The sequence below is a fragment of the Mustela nivalis genome (assembly GCF_964662115.1).
Source record: "Mustela nivalis genome assembly, chromosome: 4".
In the NCBI taxonomy this organism is placed as follows: Eukaryota; Metazoa; Chordata; class Mammalia; order Carnivora; family Mustelidae; genus Mustela; species Mustela nivalis.
The window spans coordinates 87,311,669-87,336,466 of NC_139023.1; the positions used below are offsets into that span (position 1 = coordinate 87,311,669).

General features: G+C 36.2%; 2 protein-coding genes across 6 annotated transcripts in view; both read left to right on the plus strand.

The window, feature by feature from the left end:
• The window catches only part of TRPC3 (transient receptor potential cation channel subfamily C member 3), a 72,356-nt gene extending 56,464 nt beyond the window's left edge, over nt 1-15,892 (plus strand). For 3 of the 5 annotated variants that reach the window (XM_082726778.1, XM_082726780.1, XM_082726781.1), the window contains 2 exons: nt 12,816-12,891; nt 15,636-15,892. In XM_082726778.1, the coding sequence (XP_082582904.1) occupies nt 12,816-12,891; nt 15,636-15,778 (219 nt within the window). In that variant the 3' untranslated portion in view covers nt 15,779-15,892. The remainder of the gene's footprint in view (nt 1-12,815; nt 12,892-15,635) is intronic. The other 2 variants (XM_082726779.1, XM_082726782.1) reach the window with 1 other exon arrangement.
• Nucleotides 15,893-23,868: 7,976 nt separating this feature from the next.
• Nucleotides 23,869-24,798, plus strand: part of BBS7 (Bardet-Biedl syndrome 7) — a 44,343-nt gene continuing 43,413 nt past the window's right edge. The window contains exon 1 of the mRNA XM_082726784.1: nt 23,869-24,073. Within this exon, the coding sequence (XP_082582910.1) occupies nt 24,038-24,073 (36 nt within the window). The 5' untranslated portion in view covers nt 23,869-24,037. The remainder of the gene's footprint in view (nt 24,074-24,798) is intronic.

The following is a 24,798-nucleotide window of genomic DNA, read 5'->3' on the forward strand; positions in this document are numbered from 1 at the left end:
CCAAGGCTCTTGGATCATATAATTCTGTCGTGACTGGCTTTCAGTCTAACATGCTCTCATGGTCCAAGAAAGCTATTGGAGCTCTAGCTCTTACGTATGCATTCCAGAATACATTTAGAATGTGATAGGGAGAAAGACAATCCTCTCTTCTGTAAGGATCTTCTGTAAAGCTTCGCAACTTACCTGCAGTGGAGGGTGGGAAATAAAGCCATAATTCCTAGTGGCTATTTGCCAAGCTAAAAAACCCAGGAAAAGAATTGGCAGTCTCTGCTGAAATGAATAATATTACTTGTCTTGGTGCTTATCTTTATGTCTTTACACATACTTCTATCTCTGTTACTTGATTTATAAGTTGCAAGTTTTCTCTTTTGATCCTCCAGCTCTAAAATATGAGAAAATCAATGTGTTTATTTTCTCTTCCATCATTTCCCCCTTCCCCCAGCTTTTGTTGATTAAATTATTAGAACTTGCCAGGGAGGAGGAGAAAAAAAACTTTTCTTTACCCATTAGGTTCTGTCACTCGGGCCTGTCAATTAAACTGACAAAGACAGATTAATAGGGGAAGAAAACCCACAGTTTATTTACACACACAAAGGGTACATGCACTGGAGAACTCAGTGATGAATAACTCAAGAGAGTAGTTTGAATTTGGAGCTTATATATCATCTTATCAATGGGTAGTAAATTTGGGGAGACATGACAAGACAGAGGAAAAGAGGTTTGGGTTCCCAGGGTAGTAAGTTGCGGGAGGGTAATATTTGAGGTAAAATTAAGATTTGATTGTGCAGGGGCACCTGAGTGGTTCAGTGGGTTAAGCCTCTGCATTCGGCTCAGGTCATGATCTCAGGGTCCTGGGATCAAGCCCTGCATCAGGCTCTCTGCTTAGCGGGGAGCCTGCTTCTCCCTCTTTTTCTGCCTGCCTTTCTGCCTACTTGTGATCTCTCTCTCTGTGTCAAATAAATAAATAAAATCTTTTAAAAAAAAAAGATTTGATTGTGCAGCTTCATCTCAGTTCCAATTCTCTGTCTCCAGTGATGATGATTGTTTTAATTCCTCCTGATATGGGATAAGAGAGAGGCAAGATCTTCGCAAAGGGAAGTTTATGTCTTGCTTTTAGACAGATAGGAGAAGGGTAGTGAGGTCTTTCTGTGGTTTCTGCTTCTTAATTGACTTCAGCTCAAAGTAATCCTCATACCAAAGTGCTGTATATTGGGGTGACATGTTCTGATCCCTTTCACTACCTGGTCAGGATTATGACCTACATTTGCTTTCATTTTGGTTCCACAGAGTCCAAACTCACCAGTGATCATTTTGCCTTAATTTTTGTTTGTGGGTTGAAGTTTGTCTTCCTTTAGTTTCTTCAAAAAGAGCTCATGAGAACTATGTTCTATGAGTTATTTCACATGCTTAACTATTTTCTATATATTTGTATTGACTTGCTATACAATTGTTTGATATGACTTTACTTTCTTAATGTATTTGTAAACTGCTCCACTGCTCCTAGAATGAAATGCTAATGTGGAAAGATTTGAAGCCAGATTGCTTTTCTTTAAACCACTGAGCCACCCAGGCACCTTGGATTGCTTTTCTTTTTTTTTTTTTTTTTTTAAATATAATTTTTATTTTTTATAAACATATATTTTTATCCCCAGGGGTACAGGTCTGTGAATCACCAGGTTTACACACTTCACTGGATTGCTTTTCTTATATGGTTGACCTGAGATTTTAATTTAAATGCCCAAATTTTCTTCGTTTATTTCTTAAATCCAGTAACTTGCTATTGTTTATTCTGTAGGTGAATCTGCATGGATTTTTTTCTGGCACAAAGTATGACTCTTAAATCCATACATTCAAGTCTTCTTTTATTTCTGAATAATTTTCTTAAATTATATCTTGAAATATTTTTTCTGTTCCTCTATTTGGGTTATCTTCTTTAAAGATACCAGTTAGATGGGATGCCTGGGTGGCTCAGCTGGTTAAGCAGCTGCCTTTGGCTCAGGTCATGATCGCAGCATCCTGGGATCGAGTTCCGCATCAGGCTCCTTGCTCAGCAGGGAGCCTGCTTCTCCCTCTGCCTACACTCTGTCTGCTTGTGCTCACTCTCGCTCCTCTCTCTCTCTGACAAATAAATAAATAAAATATTAAAAAAAAAAAAGATACCAGTTATATGCCTGCTGAATCTTCTTTGCCTAACTCCATAGGTACCATTTTTACTCTATTTCACTTGAATTCCTCATCCATTTCTCCTTTTTTGGCTCCTTTTTCCTCATACTGTATCTTTTTTGGGGTCTGCCTTCATATGTGCTCCTTAAGTTCACCTTTCATTTCTGTGATGGTTTTATTTTTTTCTTTCTCCTCTTCTTCAGATTTTCAAGTTTATATATCACTTCCCTTTTTTGGCTCACCTTATTTTCCTTGACCTCTTGTGCTCTTATTTTAAAGACATGATTGGCTCATATATATTTTTTAATATCTTTTAATGATGGCATCATGTGTTTTCATCTTTTTTTTTAACATGTTACTGGTGAGTTTTCTTTACTTGCTGTTTCTTTTATTCTTTTTTTCTTGAGCTATCTTCATAATAGACTTTGTGGAGACTCCTTACTTATTATCACTTGGTTTTGAGCAAAGTGAGTTCTTGAACTGGCTGCTTTCAGGAGTTTGGAGTGGTGTTGGAGAATTCCAGATGCTTATTCTCAGCTAATAGGATTTTCCTTTAGGCACAGGATTGTATATGTTTACTTCTTCTCCATGTTTCCCTGTCAGAAAATAGCATCAAAGACTAGTCAGACACTCCCTCTCAACCTCACTGAATACTTCTAGAAAATATGGCTTTCCTTCATAATTTCTCCTTCCCTTTTCTATTCTAAGCTTCTTGAGATTTTGTATCAGAAATTCAAGGGAAGTTCTCAACCATGAATGTCTGCCCTTGTCATTTTCTTATACTCCCACTTGATCTTTTCATATAACCTTTCTAAAAAAGAATATGAATGTCTCTAAGTTTCATCAAAGGACCTTGTCTTTCTGTTTCTTATTCTCCTTGTTGCTTTTGAGTGACTTAGAAGTGGGGGAAATTCCCAAGTTTACTGTCAAATTCAAACTTCTTGTGGTCTGCAAATTGTTATGCTTCTATAAACTCCGAGAAAAAAAGTTTTGATCAGCAATCAAACTTCATATGCCAATCAAACTTCATATAAATGCCTTGATTATATTTAGATAAAGTCTCTTTATTATGAACTCCACAATGATAACAATTGGTTTAGTTGTTATCGATATTTTTTAGGCAGTGTATTTTAATATATGACCTGCCTTAAAGAAATCCTAGATCCTAATCTGCTAAATGGGGGTTATTTCCTTCAAAGTGGTAACCTTTTGGGGTACACCAATGCTGATGGTGCTACCATAGCTTAGAATATTTTTGGAATATCTCTAAAGAATTACTTTTATACTTAGTTCATAAGATATACAAAAATGCTTTATTCTCATTACTAAATTCAGATAATTATTCACATTATTAACTGAGTCAATGCCATAGTAACTTTACATATTTTTCAAAAATAGTCACATCCATCTTCAAAAAACACATGGCCACCACCGGTTGGTTTTACCACCATATGCGTTTTAGATCTAAATGAGTATTTCCTCACCATTTACCTCAAAAGCAGAGAGATTCAAATGTGTCTCAAAGTACAACAGAGGAAGAGTTTCCAAAATTCTTTCATTGTTGACAGTATTATTTATATTAACATTAATTATTAATAGTATGCTGAGATCATTTTCGTTATGTATGTACAGATTTTTTTTTTAACAGAACTAAGGATGAGTTTTCTGAAAACATAAGGTCTTGGAGGGATGGCCTTGATTGAATTCTGTTCATGAATACCTGTGTTAGTTCAAGTTAAAGGTACGTAGTTATGCTAAGGTGACCTTAAGAAAAGGGAGGTTTTTCTAAGGCTGCACAGAGGCAAGGCTGTAGGTTCTTGGGGCCTGTTATCTCTGGGGTCTCTGGTAGCAGCTCTGCTTTAACCAGCTTCTTTGACTTGGGGACAACTTTGGCCCAGGTAGTATCAGGCTGTCTTTGGCCCACATGGTAGTCTCTGATCTAATCCATGAAGGCTAACATAGGTGGCTTGGTTTTACTGGAAAGCACATGGCAGTTTTTCTCTAAAGGAAGCAACATGACACATTCATATTAAGCTTCACTCACAGTGAGTTTGAAGGCACATTTAAGACTCCCACTATTCAGAATGGTCCTTCATTATAAGGATATAAAGTTACAGCCCATGCCTTCAAGGATCTCTCTCTCCCTGGAATGGAAAGGTGGAGTTGAGTTGGGAAGGAAGTGAAGGGCAGAAAAAAGTAGATGAACGTCACACAACCCTGTGTTTGTGGCCATGTGATGTAGGTGAAATGTAAAGAAATGGTATGAGAACCTAGGGAAACCAAGAGGAGAGGAATATTTGAAAACTGATCAAATAGAAAAAGTGATTGTTTCTCTAAAGAACAGAACTTGGACTAGTGGTTAGAAGGTACAATAAAGCAGATTTGGTGCAATACAAAAGAATTGTTTTTAAACTGCTACGGTTGTCTAAAAATAGATTAAATCAGCTGTCCGGAAAGTGTTTTAGGCTCTGAATCACAGCTGTTGGTTCAGAGGCTGGGCAATGGTGATGGGTCAGGCCATCTCAAAGTGAGTGGTATGAAAATATGAAAAACATGTGACTTCCAAGGTCCCTTCCCTCTCTAAAATTTTATTCTTCTGAGTTCTTTATGCTTGTTTCTTTTTAAATTTAATTTAATTTTATTTTTTTTTTCTGTGTTCCAAAATTCATTGTTTATGCACCACACCCAGTGCTCCATGCAAATATGTACGCTCCATAATACCCACCACGGGGCTCACCCAACACCCATCCCCTTCTCCTCCAAAACCCTCAGTTTGTTTCTCAGAGTCCACAGTCTCTCATGGCTTGTCCCCACCTCCGATTTCCCCCAACTCACTTCTCCTCTCCGACTCCCAATGAGTTTTGCCTTATAGTCATACTTTAAAGATTGCTACTATCCCTATTATGGAACTCCTGATAACAGTTAAATTTGGCTTCTCTATAGAATTAAATGAGAAAATGAAGGTAAAGGTACTTGAGAGAATGTTTCACAGTTGTTACTTGAATTTGAATCAGTGAAAAATAACCAAGTGAGAAGAGAAGCTTTGATGCCTTTTGGGAACGAAGAACATATCTATATATCCAACCACCCACATTTCATTCCTTTTCCCAGTCTGAATGGAGAGTTGAGAAAGGAACTCAGATTTATTAGCAAGAGATAATGTTTGAGGTAACTACTACCTAGGCTTTCCACCCTGGATAGAGAAAACCCATAGTCTACTCCACAAAAGTCACAGTATCTACCTTAAAGAGTGACTCACAGGATCATATCAAGAAATTTGGGTAGTTTCTGGAGGTATGTGAACTGTGGAAATCAATCTATAGACTTCTTTATTTCTTTAGTTTTCTATTCCATTAGTTAGTAACTTGACCAAGAAGGGAAAATGATGAAACTGTTATTCGTCAATTTAGTTAATGGACTGGCTTTGGTTAAGGAATCAGTTGAAAATTTGAAGATAATATTTATAATGGTAATTTTACGTGTCACATATGTTTTATGATCTTTGCCTGTATAACCATCATTATTAAGATTGGTTAATCAAGATTTGCTTTACAGAAGCATACATGATAATGAAAGCATAATAGTTATGTTAATTGAGCACCTACCATGTAATTTACCTATATTATTTCTTTTACAGTGTATATTGTAACATTTCCAGTACGCAATTTTAGTTGCCAAGGTTCCACAGCTTATAAATAATGGAGTCACAACTCAAATCCAGGCAATTTGCCCTTAAAGCCCACTTTTTTAACTGCTTACACAATACTGCCTCGGGTTCACCAGACAAGCCACCTAATAGAATGGAAATGGCCAGCCTTTGCCCCTTCTCTGAATTGTACATAATTTTGGAAGTCACATGAATTATTTTTCCAACATGAACTGAGGGATGGACTGTTGCCAGGTAGTGCCATGTGTGGAGAAACTGAGTTCAATCCAACATCAGGTATCTTCTTGCCTTGTAGAGAAGCTCAAATTTAGGATGGTGGTAGATATAAATATATTTAAACTGTAAATATTAAGATAAAAAAAACTTTTTTAAAAATGAGAATTTTTATGGGATACATGAAAAACCTAAAACACCCAATTTTGAAGGGAAAAAAAATTTAAACCTGTAACCATAATTTTCCCTATAGGTCAAAGATGAATGTATCTACCTGCAGTGAAAGAATTTAATCTGAGTGACTCTGTACAGGTGTTTCTAGGGAATCTGTACTCTATTTGAATTTTTAAAATATTTTATTTTCCTATCTTCTTTCTTTCTGGCAGTAAATATGCTTTAAAAAATACCGTACATCTTTTCATAGACTTTTTCTAAGTATAGTTTTGGATTATGTTAAATATTTTAGAGAATATTCTATTAGAGCATATGGGTAGCAATATCTTAGTCTTCACATTTTACCTTCATAAATAATGCTAGCAAGAATGAACCTCTTCTAAGCAGAAATCCTGCTTTTACATGCGCTTGATGATTTAATCCATACAACCTCTGAATTTTTATTACCCCCATTTTTTAATATGGAGGAAATGGGAGCTTAGGGAGTTTAAGCACCTTAAGTTCACTCAGCTAATAAATAAAGACCTGGTCAAAGTCAGAGATTTTTTTTACTCCAAACTCATTCTGCCTCATTTTAATTTTTGAGCAGTTTTATTTTTTTGTAGAGATAGGATTTCTAAATAACACATTTCTGAATGGTTCTAAACAAGCCCTTAGAAGCTCTGAAATTTTCTCAGTTTATGTATTAGCTGAAGTGTTTACAGCTTTGTTTGTAAAAGTGAAATATGTTTGTCTGTTTATTATAATTGAAGGGCTATTGCTGCTGGAAATGGAATGAATGCCCAGGCTGGTGAAGCACATCAGTTTGTTAGGCAGCATTAAAAGCCTACTCAGAAGAATATTTTAATTGTTTTTATTTTATTATATTTTAAATTTTGATGATAAACTATTCCATACACAGAATGGTACCACAAATATCCTGGTAGACATCTGTGCCACTACCATCTTGATTTAATAAGTGCTAACATTTTGCCATATTCTTCTTGACCTTTTGGATTTTTTGATACAACTAAATGCCCCCACCCTATCCCATTAGCTCTTATCCTTCCATGAGGATCTTTACTATCTTGAAGTTCAAGTATGTTCTTCCCATGTATGCTTCTCTATATTTTTACTTTCATAAGTACATTCATAATTTTATGTACTAGTTTTATGTGTTTTTAAAATATACATAAACAATATACTACATATTCTGCACTTTTTCCACTTTATGCTTTTGAGAATTACCTATATTGATACATGTACATCTTGTTTTCCATTCTCACTGTTATAGTGTAATATTCCATTGTATGAATAAACCATTTTGTTTTTTATTCCTCTGTTGATGAATATTTCTCTTATTTTCCTTCTCTGACTATTATAAATAATGCTGTATTTAAGATCTTAATAAGTGTCTACTTTTGTACATTTCTAAGTGTTTTTCTGGATGACCTACCTGGGAGTAGCTTATCAGTTTATAGTTCCATCAACATGGTACAAGAGTTTCTCACTGTTTGCAGAAGCACTTGGTATTAACAGATTTTAAAACATTTGCCTACTAAAAAACAACTGCCCCATACATCTTAAAAAATGTGGGTCTCATGAAAGACAAAGGCCAAGGAACTGTTCCAGATAAAAGAAGACTAAAGATAAATAACATCTGAAAGCAGTATTATTCCTCAGGAAAAAGAAACTGAATATGAACTATGTATTAAACAGTTCTTGACCCATGTTAATTTTTCTAAAGTTTGATCATTGTAGGATGGTTATATAAGAGAATATTCTTGTTCTTTGGGAATACTGAAGTATTTATTTATTTATTTATTAAAGATTCTATTTATTTATCGGGGGGGGGGGGAGCGAGCACAGGCAGACAGAATGGCAGGCAGAGGCAGAGGGAGAAGCAGGCTCCCGCCGAGCAAGGAGCCCGATGTGGGACTCGGATCCCAGGATGCTGGGATCATGACCTGAGCTGAAGGCAGCTGCTTAACCAACTGAGCCACCCAGGCGTCCCAATACTGAAGTATTTAAAGATAAAGGGACATGATGTCTGAAAATTCTTTTCAAATGCCTTAGCAGTATAATAATATATAGACAGTGAGATAAAGCAAGGTAGCAACTTTCTCACACTGGTGAATCTAGGTAAAGAGTATATGTGAATTCGTTTTACTTTCAGCTCTTCGATAGATATGAAATCTTTTTGGAAGAAAAAATGTTCGCTAAACTCATAGGTGTGAATGCATTTGTTATTTTAATTTACTCTTCTCTGATTACTAAGTGAAATTGAACATCTTTTTATATGTTGGTCATTCAGATTTCCTTTTTTGTGAATTTAAATTCCTTTTCCTGATTCTACTTGGCTATTTGCCTTTTCCTTATTGACTTCTCAAAATTCTGTAATATTCTTCATCCCCATTCTTTTTTTTTTTTAAGATTTTATTTATTTGACAGACAGAGATCACAAGTAGGCAAAGAAGCAGGCAGAGAGAGAGAGAGGGAAGCAGGCTCACTGCTGAGCAGAGAGCCTGATGCAGGGCTTGATCCCAGGACCCCGAAATCATGACCTGAGCTGAAAGACAGAGGCTTAACCCATTGAGCCACTCAGGCACCCCCATTCCAATTCTTTGTTGATGTGTTTCGCAAACAACTTCTCTTTTCGGTTTGTCTTTTAACTTTGGGTAATGGGTTTATTAGGGCGTCTCAGCCTATGAGTGTATAAAATAACTTTGTTTTCAATATTTTCCCACTAACTGTCCTATTTGGGACTCTTCTTTTCTGTTGGATGGAGGATCCCTTTACAACATCTTGTCAAGACTCCATAACTCTCCAGTAACTTGGTTATTAAAAAGTCTCTTATTTATAATTAAAGAAGACAGTTAAGTTTATCTTGAACCATGAATGTCCAAATCAAATCTAAATCTCCTCTCCTCCTTACTCCTAGCATAAATGAAACCTTTCCATGTCTCTAGTGGAGAAAGGCTATGGTCTGCTTTGTATATACATCCATCCCCTAACTCATCAAGGCATCCTCTGCCATGTGGAGTGGGAAGAACAAGCCAAAGGGCAAGCATTTTTCCACTTGAGTGAACTGTGGGTGCAGCTTCCTCCTTGTTTGTCACTACTGCTCTAATGCTGGACAAGTTTTAACGTCCTCACTGTGGCAGGCACCCATATGCTGCCTTTGTAACTGGGCTGGGAGCATAGTGAGAGTGTTTGAAAAAGCCACGGGGGCTACCTCCCCTTTGCCTAGCTCCTGAAGCAGAGATCTAGCCCTGACTTCAAGTTCACATCCAATTTTCACTTTTCCATAAGGACAGCCTGTTATCCCAGTCCCATTCATTGAATAGACTCCCCTTTCCCACTGATGTGTATTAATGCCTTCCACCAATACAGTGGAAATTTTATCTGTTTGCCAAATAATGGGAGTACAGGTTGACCCAATGGCTGTTATACTCTTAACTGAGTTCTTTTTTCGCCCTGACTTAATTGCCAGGAGCAGGTCAGCAAGTTTGCTGGGATCGATATTTAATTGGGAGCAGGATGCCAGGCTTTTGGTTTAGGCAACTATAATCTTTATGAGTGATTGCCTTGGCTTTTCCCCCTCCCTTGGCTTCTGGGGATTGGAGGTACCCTATCTTCCTTCCTTCCACCCAGAAAGAAAGAATAATCTCTTCACCCCAAAAGCCCCTGACTCCTCCCATGTCTCAGTCCTTTTTCTTATATGGAGTGAGGAGGGAATTCATGGGAAGTACTGGTCTAGTGAGTTTCAGTAAGCCTTGAGAGGTGGCTGGCCCCAACTGCTAGTGACAGGTTGGTCTTAGACCATGGAGTACTTAGCATCCTTTCTCATCAGTTTTGGATTTATCAACAATTTCAGGACAACCAGAAAAATCTCATTTGACATAAGGTTACATTTCATTGGTATTCTTTCTTGCATAAAAGTTTTAAAATGTTTTAATATAGTCAGATTTATTCTTCCTTGTGGCTTATCCTTTCCTTTAGCTTTTTCAAGATGTATTTCTCTATTCCTTTAAAAATTTTGCTTTTCACATTTAGACCTTTTATCTATTTGACTTGAAAAATTTGTTTTATATATGATATGAGGTAGAGATCTAATTTTAATTTTCCCTTAAGAATAGTTCTTGTCTTGGTCCTATTTGTCAGTCTTTTCTTTCCCAGTGATTTGTATTACTGCCTTTCAAATTGTTTTTAACTGATAACCATTTCTTTGTATTTTCTTTCTATAGGAATCACCTTTGCTGTCCCCTAAGGTTAAGTAGATCCCTGACATGTCCACCCATCATAGTGAATTGTTCCAATGACATTTTATTAGATAGAGTAGGAGCTGTGCTTACTGTTGCATCCCTAACATTTAGGACAGTACCTGGCACCAAGCTGTCTTTCAATAAATATTTGGCGAATGAACAAGCAGGTCCAAGCCAAGTCCACCCAGCTATGAGTCTGCCCTGAAGTCTAGATTCCACAGAATTCAATAGGTTTTCTATTTTACTACAATTGGTAAAATGGGTTTTTCCTTTCCAGTAGCATAGTTTCTCTCTTGATCTGTTATTCTTTGAGATAGACATTTTGAATATTCCTAGATTTCTCCCTTTCCTTGAGCTTGGTATCTAATGGGTCACTTAGCTTCATGATTTCTACTTTCTTAACTATATCTTCCCTTCAGTTCAGGCCTTTTCCCCCCTTCCTTCCTTTATTTTTTTTAATGTGGTATTTGATATATGTACAATAATTTAAGTAACACATAATAAATTATAATGACATGTATGCTTATAGAAACCACCACTTCCCTGAAAATGGCGACATTCTCTGCCCATTGCCTCTACTTAGGTGCTCCTTCCTGGCCCACCCCTTGCCTCCACCTATGAGGTAATTGCTAAGTTGAAGTTTGAGTTTCTCATCCTCTTGCTTTAGTTTCCTTTTCAAGTATAAACTTATTACATTAAAAAAATATTCCTAACAATGCATTATGTAGATTTACTTATCGAGCTTTGTAAGAATAGTTTTATACTTTGTGAAGTCTGCAAACTGAATTTTTCATTCAACATTTATGCTTCTAAGTTTCATCCATCCTGTTTTATGTGGCTATGGCTTACTGATTTCATTATTTTATTTCATTAGTGAACACCATGAGATTACATTGTGTAACATACCATGGTTTCTCTATTCTCCTGTTGATCTTTGTTTCCTGGTTTGTATTTGCTGCTTTGGACAAGATTGCTATAAATACTGTTGTTTATGTCTCTTGGTCCACTTGTGTAAAGTTTTTCCAGTCTCTGTATCAAGGAGTGGACTTTCTGGGTGAAAGGATGTGCCAGTGCTCAACTTTGAAAGATAATGCCAAATTGCTTCCCAGAGCGATCTGTTTGTATCATGCTGGTAGAGTGTCAAAGTCCCCATTGACTCATATTCTTTCCAACATTTGGCATTATAAAATTTATTATATTTTTCCCTTTTTAGATGTGAAATTGTGTCTCCGTTTAATTGTAAACTGTATTTCCTTGAGAAAAGGATTTGAGATTGTTTTATATGCCTATTGACTTGACTATTCATGATTCCATTTCTATGTAATGCCTGTTTGTCTTTGCCCTTTTTTCTATTGGGCTATTTGAGTTTTTCTTCTTGAATTAAAGTTCTTCGTGTATTTTAAATCCAAATTAAATTATTTATCAGTTGTAAGTATTGCCAATATTTTCTTCCAGTTTGTGGCTTGCTTTTTTGTTTTCTTTATAGTATCTCTATTACCAGAGGTTTGAATGAAGTTTTAATAGTAATAATATTGAATTCATCAATCTTTTCTATTTTAATTGGAATTTTTTTATCTTGTTTAAAAACCATCCAGCTCTACACTGAATTTATAAATACGTTCTTCTATGCTTTAAAGAATTTACAAGCTTTATCTTTCACATTTAAGATGCATATGGAATTAATTTTTCATGTATGGTATAAAGTAGAGCTCCAATTTTACTTTACTTTTTCCTTATGGATAAATAGTTATCCTGTAAGAGCATTTCTTTAGATTAAATATGTTTATAATATATATTGCTATGAAAAGAAAACATACAATATCACAAAATAATGGTATTTTGAAAACATAAAATATGTATGTGTGTGTGTATATATATATATAGTATTCAGTATACATACAAAATTTAAAAAGACATACACCAAAATAACAATGATTATCTTTGGATAGTGGGACAATTAATGAACTATGTTTATTTCTTCTTTTCTGTAATTTCCAACTTTTCTCTGTTGAACATATATTTATATTTTTTTTACAGTGAGAAACAAAGTAGTGTTTTTAGATAATAATGTGGTAGCACATCTTAAAAAGAAACAATGAATTAATTCTTCCAACTTAACTTTTTTTTAGCTTCTTCCATTCCTATGGGTGGTGGAGAATGTATGTAGATTATACAGTAAGTCTTAATAGAAGGTGAAAAATGGTTGAGTTCTGAAATCTTCTGTAAATAGTTAGATAAAGTTTTTCTCTCCCAAGCTGCGTTTGCTTTACAGGTATGTAAGTCTCTTTGGAGAATAGGATCCAGGTTACTTATGTGTATCATTGATGATATAATTATTTCTTTTTGATCAACAGCAGATAATGAAAAGACTTATAAAGCGATATGTTCTGAAAGCACAAGTGGACAAAGAAAATGATGAAGTTAATGAAGGTAAGCATCTTCATCTTGAGAAACATCCTTTTGCAACTAACTTAATGACCTTGGGGAACTTGATATTGAAGGATACTTTTAAAAATCCAATCTCGGGCAACAGTTCCAAGATTGATAGGAGAATCTTAGGTTACATTTCTAAAACTGTCTTTTAAAAGAAAAGGTTATTAAAAATGTCAATCAGAGACAATTGATCTCTACTCAGAATGTCGTAACTGATTCTTAGAATGTAAAACCTGCATCACTCTGGAAGCCTTGTAAGCCCTATTATATAAAGTAGTCAGTAGTTTCAGTTCTGTTGCAGTGAGTTCACATGAGTGTTAACATTTTTGCAACGTTAACATTTTCCAATAAAATAGTTGGCTGGTTGGCTCAAATAGAACATACATTTCTTCAGAAAAATTTTTGCTTTGTTGTACAGAAAGAAATCTGTAACCCATTTTTCTCATCTCGTGTTTCACTTTTGCCTTTCACTTTTTTTCTTGACTCCTTATTTAAGGTACCTATTTTTCCAGGCATATCCTAGGCAGGGCATCTGTCAGTACTATAAAAACGTTTCTCCAAAGGCAAGGCCAAAGAACAGGCCGAGAGTTGGAAAGAAATTAAACTGGGAAAAGTAAGTTGCCTTAAAAATGGAAAGTGTAGCAAAAAAATAAAAAAAATAAAATGGAAAGTGTAGCTTCTAATAGCAATGAGATGCCATGAGATCTATCTTTGCTGATAAGAGAAGAAAGGGCTAAACTAAATAAAATGGTGATGGCCTTCAAAACCATTACTTGATGGATGCCGGGAATCCTTGGAAAATCTGGGTCTGTCCACTGATACGTGTATGTAGAAAAGAAGTGTATGAATGTGTGATTGAAGACCAGCAAAAATCCAATCATGATGCCCAAGAAGCTGTCTCAGGGAGATGGGATGGAAAGGGGTTGTAGTTCAGGAAGCAGAAATCTGATCATTCGTGCAGTAACCTCCCTGGTGGGGGCGGGGGGAGGACAAGAAAAACAAAGTTATCTGGGGTAATTGGATGGCTGACAACATCAAAAACAAAGGGACATCTTCCATATCCTTGCTCCAAAGAGGAAAATGAGTTAATGAGAATATGGAGTTTGAACAAAGTTCTAACTAAACTATCATAGAGTTTAATATCCTCATTTAATAAATGAAGAAACTGAAGTGCAAGAGGTTGAGTAGTTTGTGTTTCCCGTATTGGTAGACTACAAATAACACTTAATGAAGAGTCTCCCCATAACTCAAAAACAAGGAAGGAGGATATGGCGCTAAGGAGGTGAACGGGGATCTAATGGGTTTATAGTCCAAATGTGATACTGAATGGTGTAAGAATCCATTTCCTTCACAAAAGACCAGCCTCGTGATTTCAAATTAGAATCATATTGCCAGATGGGAAAGGAAGAAGCACTTTATTTTTTTTTTTTTTTTTTTTGCCTAAAAAAAGGAATCTGCAAATGTTTTATGTGTATTCTTGAGGAATAGAGTTCTTTAAGATAAAAAGTTTCTGACTTGTATATATATAAAAGAATGTAGAAATTACATTTTTCAGCATCATAAAGGTACCAGCGAGTATTATGGAAGGTAGGTTTTACATGTGATTCTTTTACAGAAAGCTTGTTAAAATACCAATAATTTGTGAAGAATCATTTCTTAGATTCAGGATAAATTTCCACCCCAAAGTTCACCTTCCAATGTCAATAGCTTACCTACATTGCTATCGTTTGCAAGAGAATCTAGGTCTTAATTGCAAACTACATATACTCAAAATACTGCCAAGCTGAATTATGGGAATACATGTGCTTTAAGAGCCAGAAAGTCTCCTTTGGAGACTCCTGTGTGTATACACATTGCCAGTGTATCACACCTAAACTTAATTTCTTACTTGTTACTTGTTACTTCCTTATACATTGGTTTTCTGTGTCCTACAAAGTGTTCCTCGGCCCTAAGCTCATTACCATAGCCTTCCCTAATAATCACTCCGACTTTTTTTTTCTTGCCTTCCCTTACTTCAATTTTAAGGAAGTAAATTCCTTAAAATTTACTTGTCCCATGTCAATATTTGCCTGTTAAACAGATTGAATCACCTTTGGTAAAGTTTTGTTTTGCTAGGAGTCTCATCCATCCTAGCAAAGGGAGATGATCCATGTAGGTTTCAACCCTTATGTCTGAGGAAACTGAAGGGGCTCTCTATAGACAGAATGGGATACTCTGGCTGTATATCAGGTAGCTGAAAAATTGCCCTGTGTTAAGAGGTGTTTGAGCCACAGAACAGTAATTTAGCTGAGTTTTACTATTGAAAACATAGCTGGACTATTTCTTACAACTTTCTCAAAGGTCAGTGTATTTTTAAAGACTAATACTTCTTGGGACAGCTGGGTGACTCAGGTTAGGTGTCTGCCTTTGGCTCAGGTCATAATCCCAGAGTCCTGGGATTGAATCCTGCATCAGGCTCCTTACTCAGAAAGGAGCCTTCTTCTCCCTCTGCCTGCAGTTCCCCCTGCTTGTGATCTCTCTCTCTCTCCCTCAAACAAATTTTTAAAAATCTAAAAAAAGAAAAAAAAAAAAAGACTAATACTTCTTAAATATCTTGAAGGAAAAAATTCCGTAAAAATAACTTGGACTTCATGAAGCAAATGTATTAATATTATATGCATTTGTATGAATTTCACTCTCTCTTCTTTTCTGATCCAAAGAGCAAATTACCAATGATTTTTTTTTAAATACACATACTATAGGTGAATTAAAAGAAATCAAGCAAGATATCTCCAGCCTTCGTTATGAACTTTTGGAGGACAAGAGCCAAGCAACTGAGGAATTAGCCGTTCTGATTCATAAACTCAGTGAGAAACTGAATCCTAGCATGCCGAGATGTGAATGATTCAGTAACCTAGAATAATGGCTTTGACTATAGCACAAAAGTGGGCAATAATATTTCTAAGTATGAAATACTTGAAAAACTATGGTGTAAATTTTTAGTATTAACTACCTTTATCATGTGAATCTTTAAAACTTAGGTCTTAATGATTTTATTGTTTTATCACATGAAAATGCTCTTCATTTTAATTGTCTGCCTTGACATTATAAACAATGACATGCCATTGTATTTAAAGGCCCAGTATTATTCCATTACTGACACTTTTGTCCACTTTAGAATAAACTCTATGTCTTTGCACTACCTGTTTGCCTCCAAGAGACTGTAAACTCCTTGGGGACAGGGACCATGTCTTATTCATCTTAGTGTCTCCAGCGTCTAGTACAGTGCCTGGTACATAGTAGGTGCTCAATAAATGTTGAAACCAACTGAACAGAACTGCCAACAAAATACAAATAAAAATGAAAAGGCCATCACCATGTAGCATTCCTTCCCTTGTCCAAGTGCTAAGAGGTTTTTTTTTTTAATAGAAATTAAAGAAATTTTATAACCAGCTATGATGGTAAGATTTTCTTAGAATTTTTGGCATCACTCATAATCCTAGAACCTTTGAGCCCTGAATGAAGAATTTAACAATGAAATGAATTAATAGAAAATATAATTACATTACATATTTAAGTTTCATAGAATTGTTCAAAATGACACATTAAAGATTTTTCTAAAGTATATAGAGTTTGTTTTCTGTCTTAAATTTTCATTTGTTGTTTTTCGGTAATGTGAATTTATTCAGTGGGGTGGTGAGTTTGTTTGTTTTTTTAAAGTTAGGGTCCATGCAGGGTTGCTATTTTGTGATAACCTTCTAATTTCTGCCTCTGATGTTTAATGCTAAAGAAGCTATCAACCACTAACTTTTATCTTGCCCATTAGCTTCATTCTGAGTTTTAGAGGGTATGTGTATGGGAAGAACCAAGAGTGAGCAATGGCTGTCTACATGGAAACACATATTCAAGCAGCACCAGGTATGTTTCATTTCCCTTTGAGGCATCTCTTGCTATCACTACTTAGTGATTGACATCCTTTTTCTTATCGAAGCATTTCAGTTACACTTTTTACACAAAATGGATGGTGATGAGCCTGTAATTGATTTATTCTGTAACTGAGCTAAATACTGGTAATATCCACACCACCTCACAACTTTAATAAGAAAGGGGATATAGGCCAGTAATATCCCTCATCTATTCACAGAACATAAAGCACTCAAAAAAATTTTTTTAACGAGCTGGGTTTTAATCTCTTATAGTGTTGGGCTTATCGCCTGGATTCTCTTCACTCTGTTTTTTTGTCAAGTCTTAAGGGAATATGATTTTTGATCATAGCTCAAGGATAGTTTTATAGGTTCTAAAAACCCATTAAATACATGATACTTCAAAAATCATTTATATCACAAAGGAAGGCTTTCTAGGCATGAAAATAAAAATGAACATCAAATGGTACTACATAAGGATCTTTAAAGATAATTTCTTAATTTCTACTTTTGGGGAGTTAAAACAGTTAAGGTAAGAAAAGAACTTTATACAGTTTTACTACTATAAAATATTTCATTAACTTTTGTGCTATGCTAATGGTATTTTGTCTGAAACATTTTCAAACTTTTTGTATTTTATGTTATATCTCAGAACTGAATAGAATATTGATTTTTAATCATTATATGTTACTATAGTTTATAATAAAACAGTAAAGACATGGAGTTTCCATAATAGACAATACTTTCAGTCTTCTAGTATTATCTAGGAGTCCCAGAAAAATAAGTGTTTGCCTATAGCTATGGAACAGCATATTTAGTAATATTCCTAAGTGGGACTGGAAACATTTTGAATGACAAAGTGTCAGATTCATCTGAGGACATCCAATCTAGGATCCTTGGAGTCTTGGAAGAAGATAAAGCTCATGGCATATATACCCTGTGAGAAAATACTTCCTTTTATTTTTTTTTTTAAAGCCCATGCCTCCCACAACTATAGTGTTCTCAACATAGATTGTTTTTGTTTTGTTTTGTTTTTACTATATTTACATAAAATTGGTATATTTCTGTATTTCATTTTTTTCCTTCTTCATAGCTTCTAGGTGGTAGCCCAAGATGGAAGATGGGTTGCCAAGGTGCGGTGGATACTATTGATGCTATTGATGTCCTGCCCAGATCCTTTTTGTGGGCCAGTGCAGGCATGTCCCAGATTCTGTGTGTGCTGGCTCCTTAGCAGTTCGCAACTATCCCCTCCCCCGGGGAATTACCCTCCACTGAAAGGAAGCAGCCTTGCCCTGGCTGTTATGCCTCCTCTTCCCCATATCAATGACAGATTGACTGGGGTGGAGACAAAAAGCCTGGGCGCTTGTTTCAAGGTAGGACCAACTTTTTGGTGTAACTCATGTTCTAGAGCTTTGGGAGGCATTAGGCTCAGCCAGACTCCAGTCTGGCCAAATATTGGTTTAGCTTTTTTCCTCTGTCTTACCCCATTTCCCTTCCTCCCTTTCTGCTGAGAACATTCCTTCAGTAAATCAGCACATCCAAATCTTGGTAGACTTTGTCCCCAGTAAGCTCATCCTAAGACCTGGGTATTATTGTGGCACTATAGAGGCAAGGTAAGGATTACTCTAGGCAATTGCTGTTAAAATTAGTACCTCTTTGAGGTTAATGATACAGGTCTGGGTCAGCAAGTCCTTGCCCCACTCACCATTTTAACATGCATTTAATGCATTTAACGTACACTGGGGTTAAAGCAATGCTCAAAGAAGTCGTTGGGGCAACTCGGGGAAGGGAACATTTTAACAGGACCCAAAACAATTTGTTTAGCAGAAGACATTTAGGTATTTATGATTAATTAGAAAATTATCAAAGTCCTAGATCTCTTTTTCAACCTCGCTGCTGTTCATAGTTTTTTCCTCGGTTACAGATAAAGGAAAGAAAGCAACTCCCAAATTGCTTCTTAGGCTTATTTAAAATTTGTGACACTTTGTGTTTCTGTATTTAATATACTGAAGACCCTTGACTTAATGGCCTTCACAATATGTTGAGAAGCTTAGACTCATAGACTTGAAATAAAAGAGGGAACTAAGCAAAATAAATATCCAGTGTTTTCAGAGCTTTTTTCACTATAAAAACTTAAAAATGACATATTTTGTGATTATGAAAAGCAAAGTTAGTACAACTTAGGATAACTCTTTTACCGAAACATGTCCAATGTATTTCATTTACACAGTCATGTCTGATATATTTCAATTTTAAATGTATTAAGCCAAATGAAAGCTTTTGTAAATGGGAGGGTAAATTGTCTTATGGATGATGTCTAAAGAGAACTGAAATCACATTGACAGTTAATTGCATGTTTCATACCTTGTTCAGGCAAACAGGGTTATGCTACAAGTAGGTTCTCAGTCTTTGGGTGTCATAGAGCTGTTTCAGGGGGTTGATACCATCATCCAAGGTGATAATGATCTCTCTCCCCATGTTTCTTTTTTTAAATCAATCTAAAAGGGTCATTTGTTATTTTTTTTTAAAATAAGAGTTTGAGAGTTTCCAAATTGATATCATGTGTTAGTGGAGCCCAATGTGTATACTTACGAGTCGGTCATTCAGTCAGCCATCTCCACCTGCATGATTTTAACTGTAATGCAGTTTAAGTTGCTTGTATTCTTAGTCATAAGTTGTTTAATTTATACTCATACTGACTGCTTTAAGACCACAACATAAGATTTATAAGTTACTGAAGTATATGATACTTCTGTAAATGGTCTCAGGGCAATATTTATTACATCTGAGATACAATCATCTGTTTTTGTTTTTGGACTTTTTTAATGTAGCCCACCAAGTTGTCTCTAGTAGCTTAAAATATGTTTGAAAAGAGAAAATAGAGTGGCAATTTGTCTAACTTGGCTTTTCTTTTTTGTGAATAAAAACCCAGCTAATTGTATAAGAAGTATTTAAAATTCATTCTTTGAAACCTTTGCCATTTAGAAACAAAACATGGTACTTTAAAAAAAATCACTTGCCTTTTCTAGATGTAAAATGAACGAATTTCAAGTATCATATTATGCAAGCTCTTTTTATCTATTTTTGATGCTGTATCATAGCCTCATTTCAATGTTTTAAAGAAATGTGATCTTCAAAATAAACCCTTTTTATGTTACACAATTAGCTTAAAGTAAAATAAACAGTGGGCATCACTTGTTAAATGGGAAATAAGCATTGTCAGTATTTTTATTACAAATATTGTAAAGATTGGATGAAGATGAATTTTAGAATGCTTCCTTAAATAATATAACAAACTAAAATAAACTGCCTTTTCTTTAACATTTCTACACAAGCATTCTCCTACTGTACAAATTTAGTCACAAAATTTCACAATAAAAAAAGAAATAATTATTAAAATTCCTAAGGGTTTTGAAAGAGTATATACAATGAAAATGGTTTGTGGGTCCAAAAGGGAAAACATTGGACTAATGGTTTCTAATATTTTGTCCAGCCCTGAAATACTTATTGAATTTCCCAGAGTAATATTTGAAAAGATAATTCCCCCTTTATCAGGTTTTCAATATTTTGATTTGTTTGTTATAATGCAAAAACAGGAATAATATCAGTATCATTTTCCTTAAGATGTTAATATGCAATGCCAGCACTTGAGAACAGAAACAAGAAAACAGATGGAAAGATTTGGTATCTACTGTTCTGGATAGCCCTTTATCAGAACCTGGCAATCCTAGGGACAGAAGAATGCTCACTTTGGGAGCTATCCAGAGCTAAACACAGGAGTCTTAAAATCTCTTAATTTTTAATTTTATTTTATAACAATTTTATTTTTAATTGCAAAAATTGGGGTGCCTGGATGGCTCAGTCAGTTAAGTGTCTGCCTGTGGCCCAGGTAATGATCCCAGGGTCCTGGGATGGTGTCCCATATTAGGCTCCCTGCTCAGCGGAGAACCTGTTTCTCCTTCTGCCCCTCTCCCTTGCTCGTGCACACACACACACTCTCTCTCTCTCTCTCTCTCTCTCATTTTATCTCTCTCTACCAAGTAAATAAATAAAATCTTTTCAAAAATGTACAAATCTTATGTAAAACAGAAAACAAGATTATAATCCTTTAATCTATATCCAAATAAAAAATTTTTAATTTAATTCATAACAAGCCCTTTTCTATAATTGTAATCATGGTGTATATACTATTTTATATTCTATTTTTGTTATCCTAAACACTTTCCACATTGCTATACAGCCTTCATTATTTTCACTTTCAGTGGCTATGCGGTAGTCTATGAAGTACATACACCATTTCCTTTATACTGGACAGTTGGGTTCTTGTTTTAAATGGTCCCTCAATTATGACTTCCTATTTTGCTTTGTTTTTGTAGATTAAATATTCAAAATTGAAGTTATGGGTTAAAAATAAAATCACATACTTATAGGTTTGGATACATATTGATGCATTGCTTTCAAAAGGGTTTTATTACCAGTTAAAAGTATCACAGTTGATGAGAACATGCTGTCTCTGCAACCTACAGTGTTATCACTTAAATTTTTTTCTAGTCTGAAAGGCAAAATATAAAAGATATCTTGCTTCAGTATTATTGATTAGAAATGAAGGTAATAGATTTCTATAAGTTTGTTCAGAAACAACTTTCTTTATGAAATATCTGTTCATATTTTTGCCTGTTTACTTATTGGAATCATAATATTTCCATTTTTATTAATTTGTATGAATATGTATAATACTCATATCCCCCCAATTTTTTATATGTAAAAATGTTTGTTACCTATTGAAGTGTTTCATCTTTATTTTTAATATGCTTCTTTGTGGTTTCCTGTATTCCTCTTAAGATCAGATAAATTGCCTTCTGTTATGGGCTGAATTATGTACCACTTAAATTCTTATGTCCTAATCCCCAGTACCTTGGAATGCAAATAAATTTGGGGATAGGACCTCTAAAGAGGTAATTAAGTTAGAATGAGGTCATTAGGGTGGGCCTTAATCCAATTTGACTGGTTTCCTTCCTGGAAGAGATTAGGACACAACTCTAAAAGTGGGAAGACCTCATGAAGAGTCACAGAAAAGATGGCCATCTACAAGCCAAGGTGAGATGCCTCAGAAGATTGGTTTCCTACTGACACTTTGATCTTGTACTCCTAGCCTGTGAGACCTGTGAGAAAATAAATTTCTGTTGTTTAAAGTCATCCAGTTTGTGGTACTTTGTTATGGGGGTCCTAGCTACCTTCTAATTCCCTAAACTCTACTAAATTCTACAGCTCTATATTCTTCTATCTCTTCTGTGGCTTTATTTTTCGAACTAGGTCTGAAATTTATCTGTATTTTTGTTGATTCTAAATTGATGTGTATTTTCCCCAAAATTGCTACACAGTTAACCCATCTTCAGGCACTGTTGTCTGTTTTAATATGGCGTTATTTTAGCTTCAGAAAAAGAAATGTCTGGAACATTCTTGTACCTAGTCAAAAACCTTCTCAGATCCTTTGCAGGAAATTATTTTTCTACCTAAGAAACATCTCTTCTTGGGGTTTGAGTTCTTGTTTCACCATCACTTGTGAACTCTGCGCTAGTAGAACAAAGAAATCAGGAGAGGAGCTGTATCTTACTCATTCATATATAGTATTTCTGTAGGCAGAGCACTCTGTGCATTAAGGAAGGACTGATGAAAGAATCAGGGAAGGTGAGTTCTCCGTCACACCTTGGGTCACTATAGGCCAGTGGTAGTCTGCAGGTCACTGAGGCCTTTTCAGGGGGTCTGTGATTTTGAAACTATTTTCATTACACTAAGATGTTACCTGCCTTTTCCACTGTGTTGAAATTTGCACTGATGGTACAAAAACAACGATGATTAACACTGCTGGTAGGTAAACATGAATCAAAGCAGTAGCTTCAAATTGTAGTAATAGTCACTGCATTCCTCATGCCACATATTGGCAGGAAACAAAACTCTGTATAAAAATGCCTTTTGAGAAGCAGTAAAAGCTGTTAAGTTTCAACTCTTGAATGTGTTTCTTTTTAAATATTCTGTGTGATGAAATGGGAAGGATACATAAAGCATTTCTACTAAATACCGAAGGGTACTGCCTCAAGAAAAAACATTTATGTGATTGAGTTGCTAGCTGGAATACTTATTTTTTAAGAGCACAACTGGAAAAGTTATTATTCAGACTTGGATATTTGGTATACACTTTCTTGTGAATTCAAAATTGGAACCCATCATTTCAAGGAAAACAGTTGATATTTGTTGCCAATGCTTAAAATTTGGCCTTTTAAACACACATTAGAATATTGCAGAATTTGTATTCATGTCGGAGGTTGATACCTTCTCTGATGAAATCCATGGTGATATTAACCTATAGGATTTCTTGGATGTTGTGTAATGAAGACACATTCCACATTGCAATTAGCTTTTCAGAAACTACCACTTGTTGATTTTGGACCGGATTCTTCATATACTTAAAAAAAAACCCACCTATACCAGCAGATTGAACGCAGTAGTAGATCTGGGACTTACCTACTATTCAGGTGTATAGTAAATAGATTTGCAAATAATACCAGTCTTTTTGCCTCTTTTTTTATTCGAAAATAAGTTATCTTCATTAAAATATTTAATACGTTTTTAAACTCCATTTAAAAATTTCAGTTCTAATTTCTAACATAGTAAATATCAATACATAGCCCATATCAACAGGAGGTCTTTGGCATCCTCCGAAATGGCTTGTAAGAGTTTTGTAAAGGGGTCGTAAGGCCAAAAGCTTGATAACTACTGTGGTAAACTAATGCCTATAACAACGCCTCTTTGAAGGACCCTATCCAGTATCCGTAAAATAGTTCAGAATCTACTCAGGTTTCACATCGCGGGTCGACACGGAGAAGGACTTAGCGCTGGACGAAGGTGGGGGTGGAGCCAATGCGGGGTTTCCAGTCTCCGGGGAAACCACCTTTCTCCCGTCTCCTGGATCTCTTCCTCCTTTCCTCTCTGCCTCTGATTGGAGGCAGGTTAAGTCCTTCGGGAAAGGGGCGGGGATTCACTTTGGCCGGGGGCGTGTCCTCCTCGCGCGAACGCATTGACGTCATACGGACGCCGCTGCCCTGGCGCCTCGCTTTTGCATCCCTGCTGAGGCTCCTAGCTTTGGTCTTTGAAGGGGGCGCGAGCGTAGCCCCTCAGAGGCCTGGGATCTGGCAGCCTCTGTCACTCCTGTACCGGCCCGATAGCGCGTTGGTGTCACCGTCATGGATCTAAATTTAAATCGAGCGGATTATTTACAGGTAAACCTGAGGGGATAAAGCGGGAGCCGCGCGGGGTGAGCCCCGCTCCCCGAGAGGATTTTTGTCCTTCCACTGACGTCTGTCGGGGTCGCCCGGAGCGGGGGCGGCGGCGAAGGGGCTGCGGGGCTGGGTGTTGCACTCGCGCAGTCCCGGTCTCGGACAACCCCTGCTCGTACTTGAGGGTCCGCTGGGACTTGGAAAGAAGCGCACAGGCTCTCGCGTTGCTGACTCCTGCCGAGTCCTAAAGATGCCCAGAAAGACCTGATCCCGGATAACTCCCCGGGGCACTTCTCCTCCCAGGCTGCAGCTACCTGTTGGCCCTAACTCCCGAATCTCCATCTCTACCCAGCCGCTTCTCCCGCGCGCCGGACCCTTCTTACGGTGACCTGGACCTCACCAGCCAGAGCATCATAAAAGCGACGACAGCTAATAGCTGTGCGTGCAGTTTATTCTAGGCGCTTAACATATTTAATCTCCCTAAAAATTCTCGAAGTAGGTAATGTTACTGATGGGGATCCAGGGACTCAGATAAAGCCATCTGCTTAACAACAACAACAAGAATGAAGTTCTACAAAGTCTGTGACCCCATAGCTGGTGTTCTCTGTTATACCTTCTTGCCTCATTATTCAAGCTCTAGCTATTCTCTCTTTTCCATCGCCTTTTTCAGTAATTTTATTTGGTTAATGGTACCGAAGTTTGCCACTCCGTTTACCTGGAAGTTATGC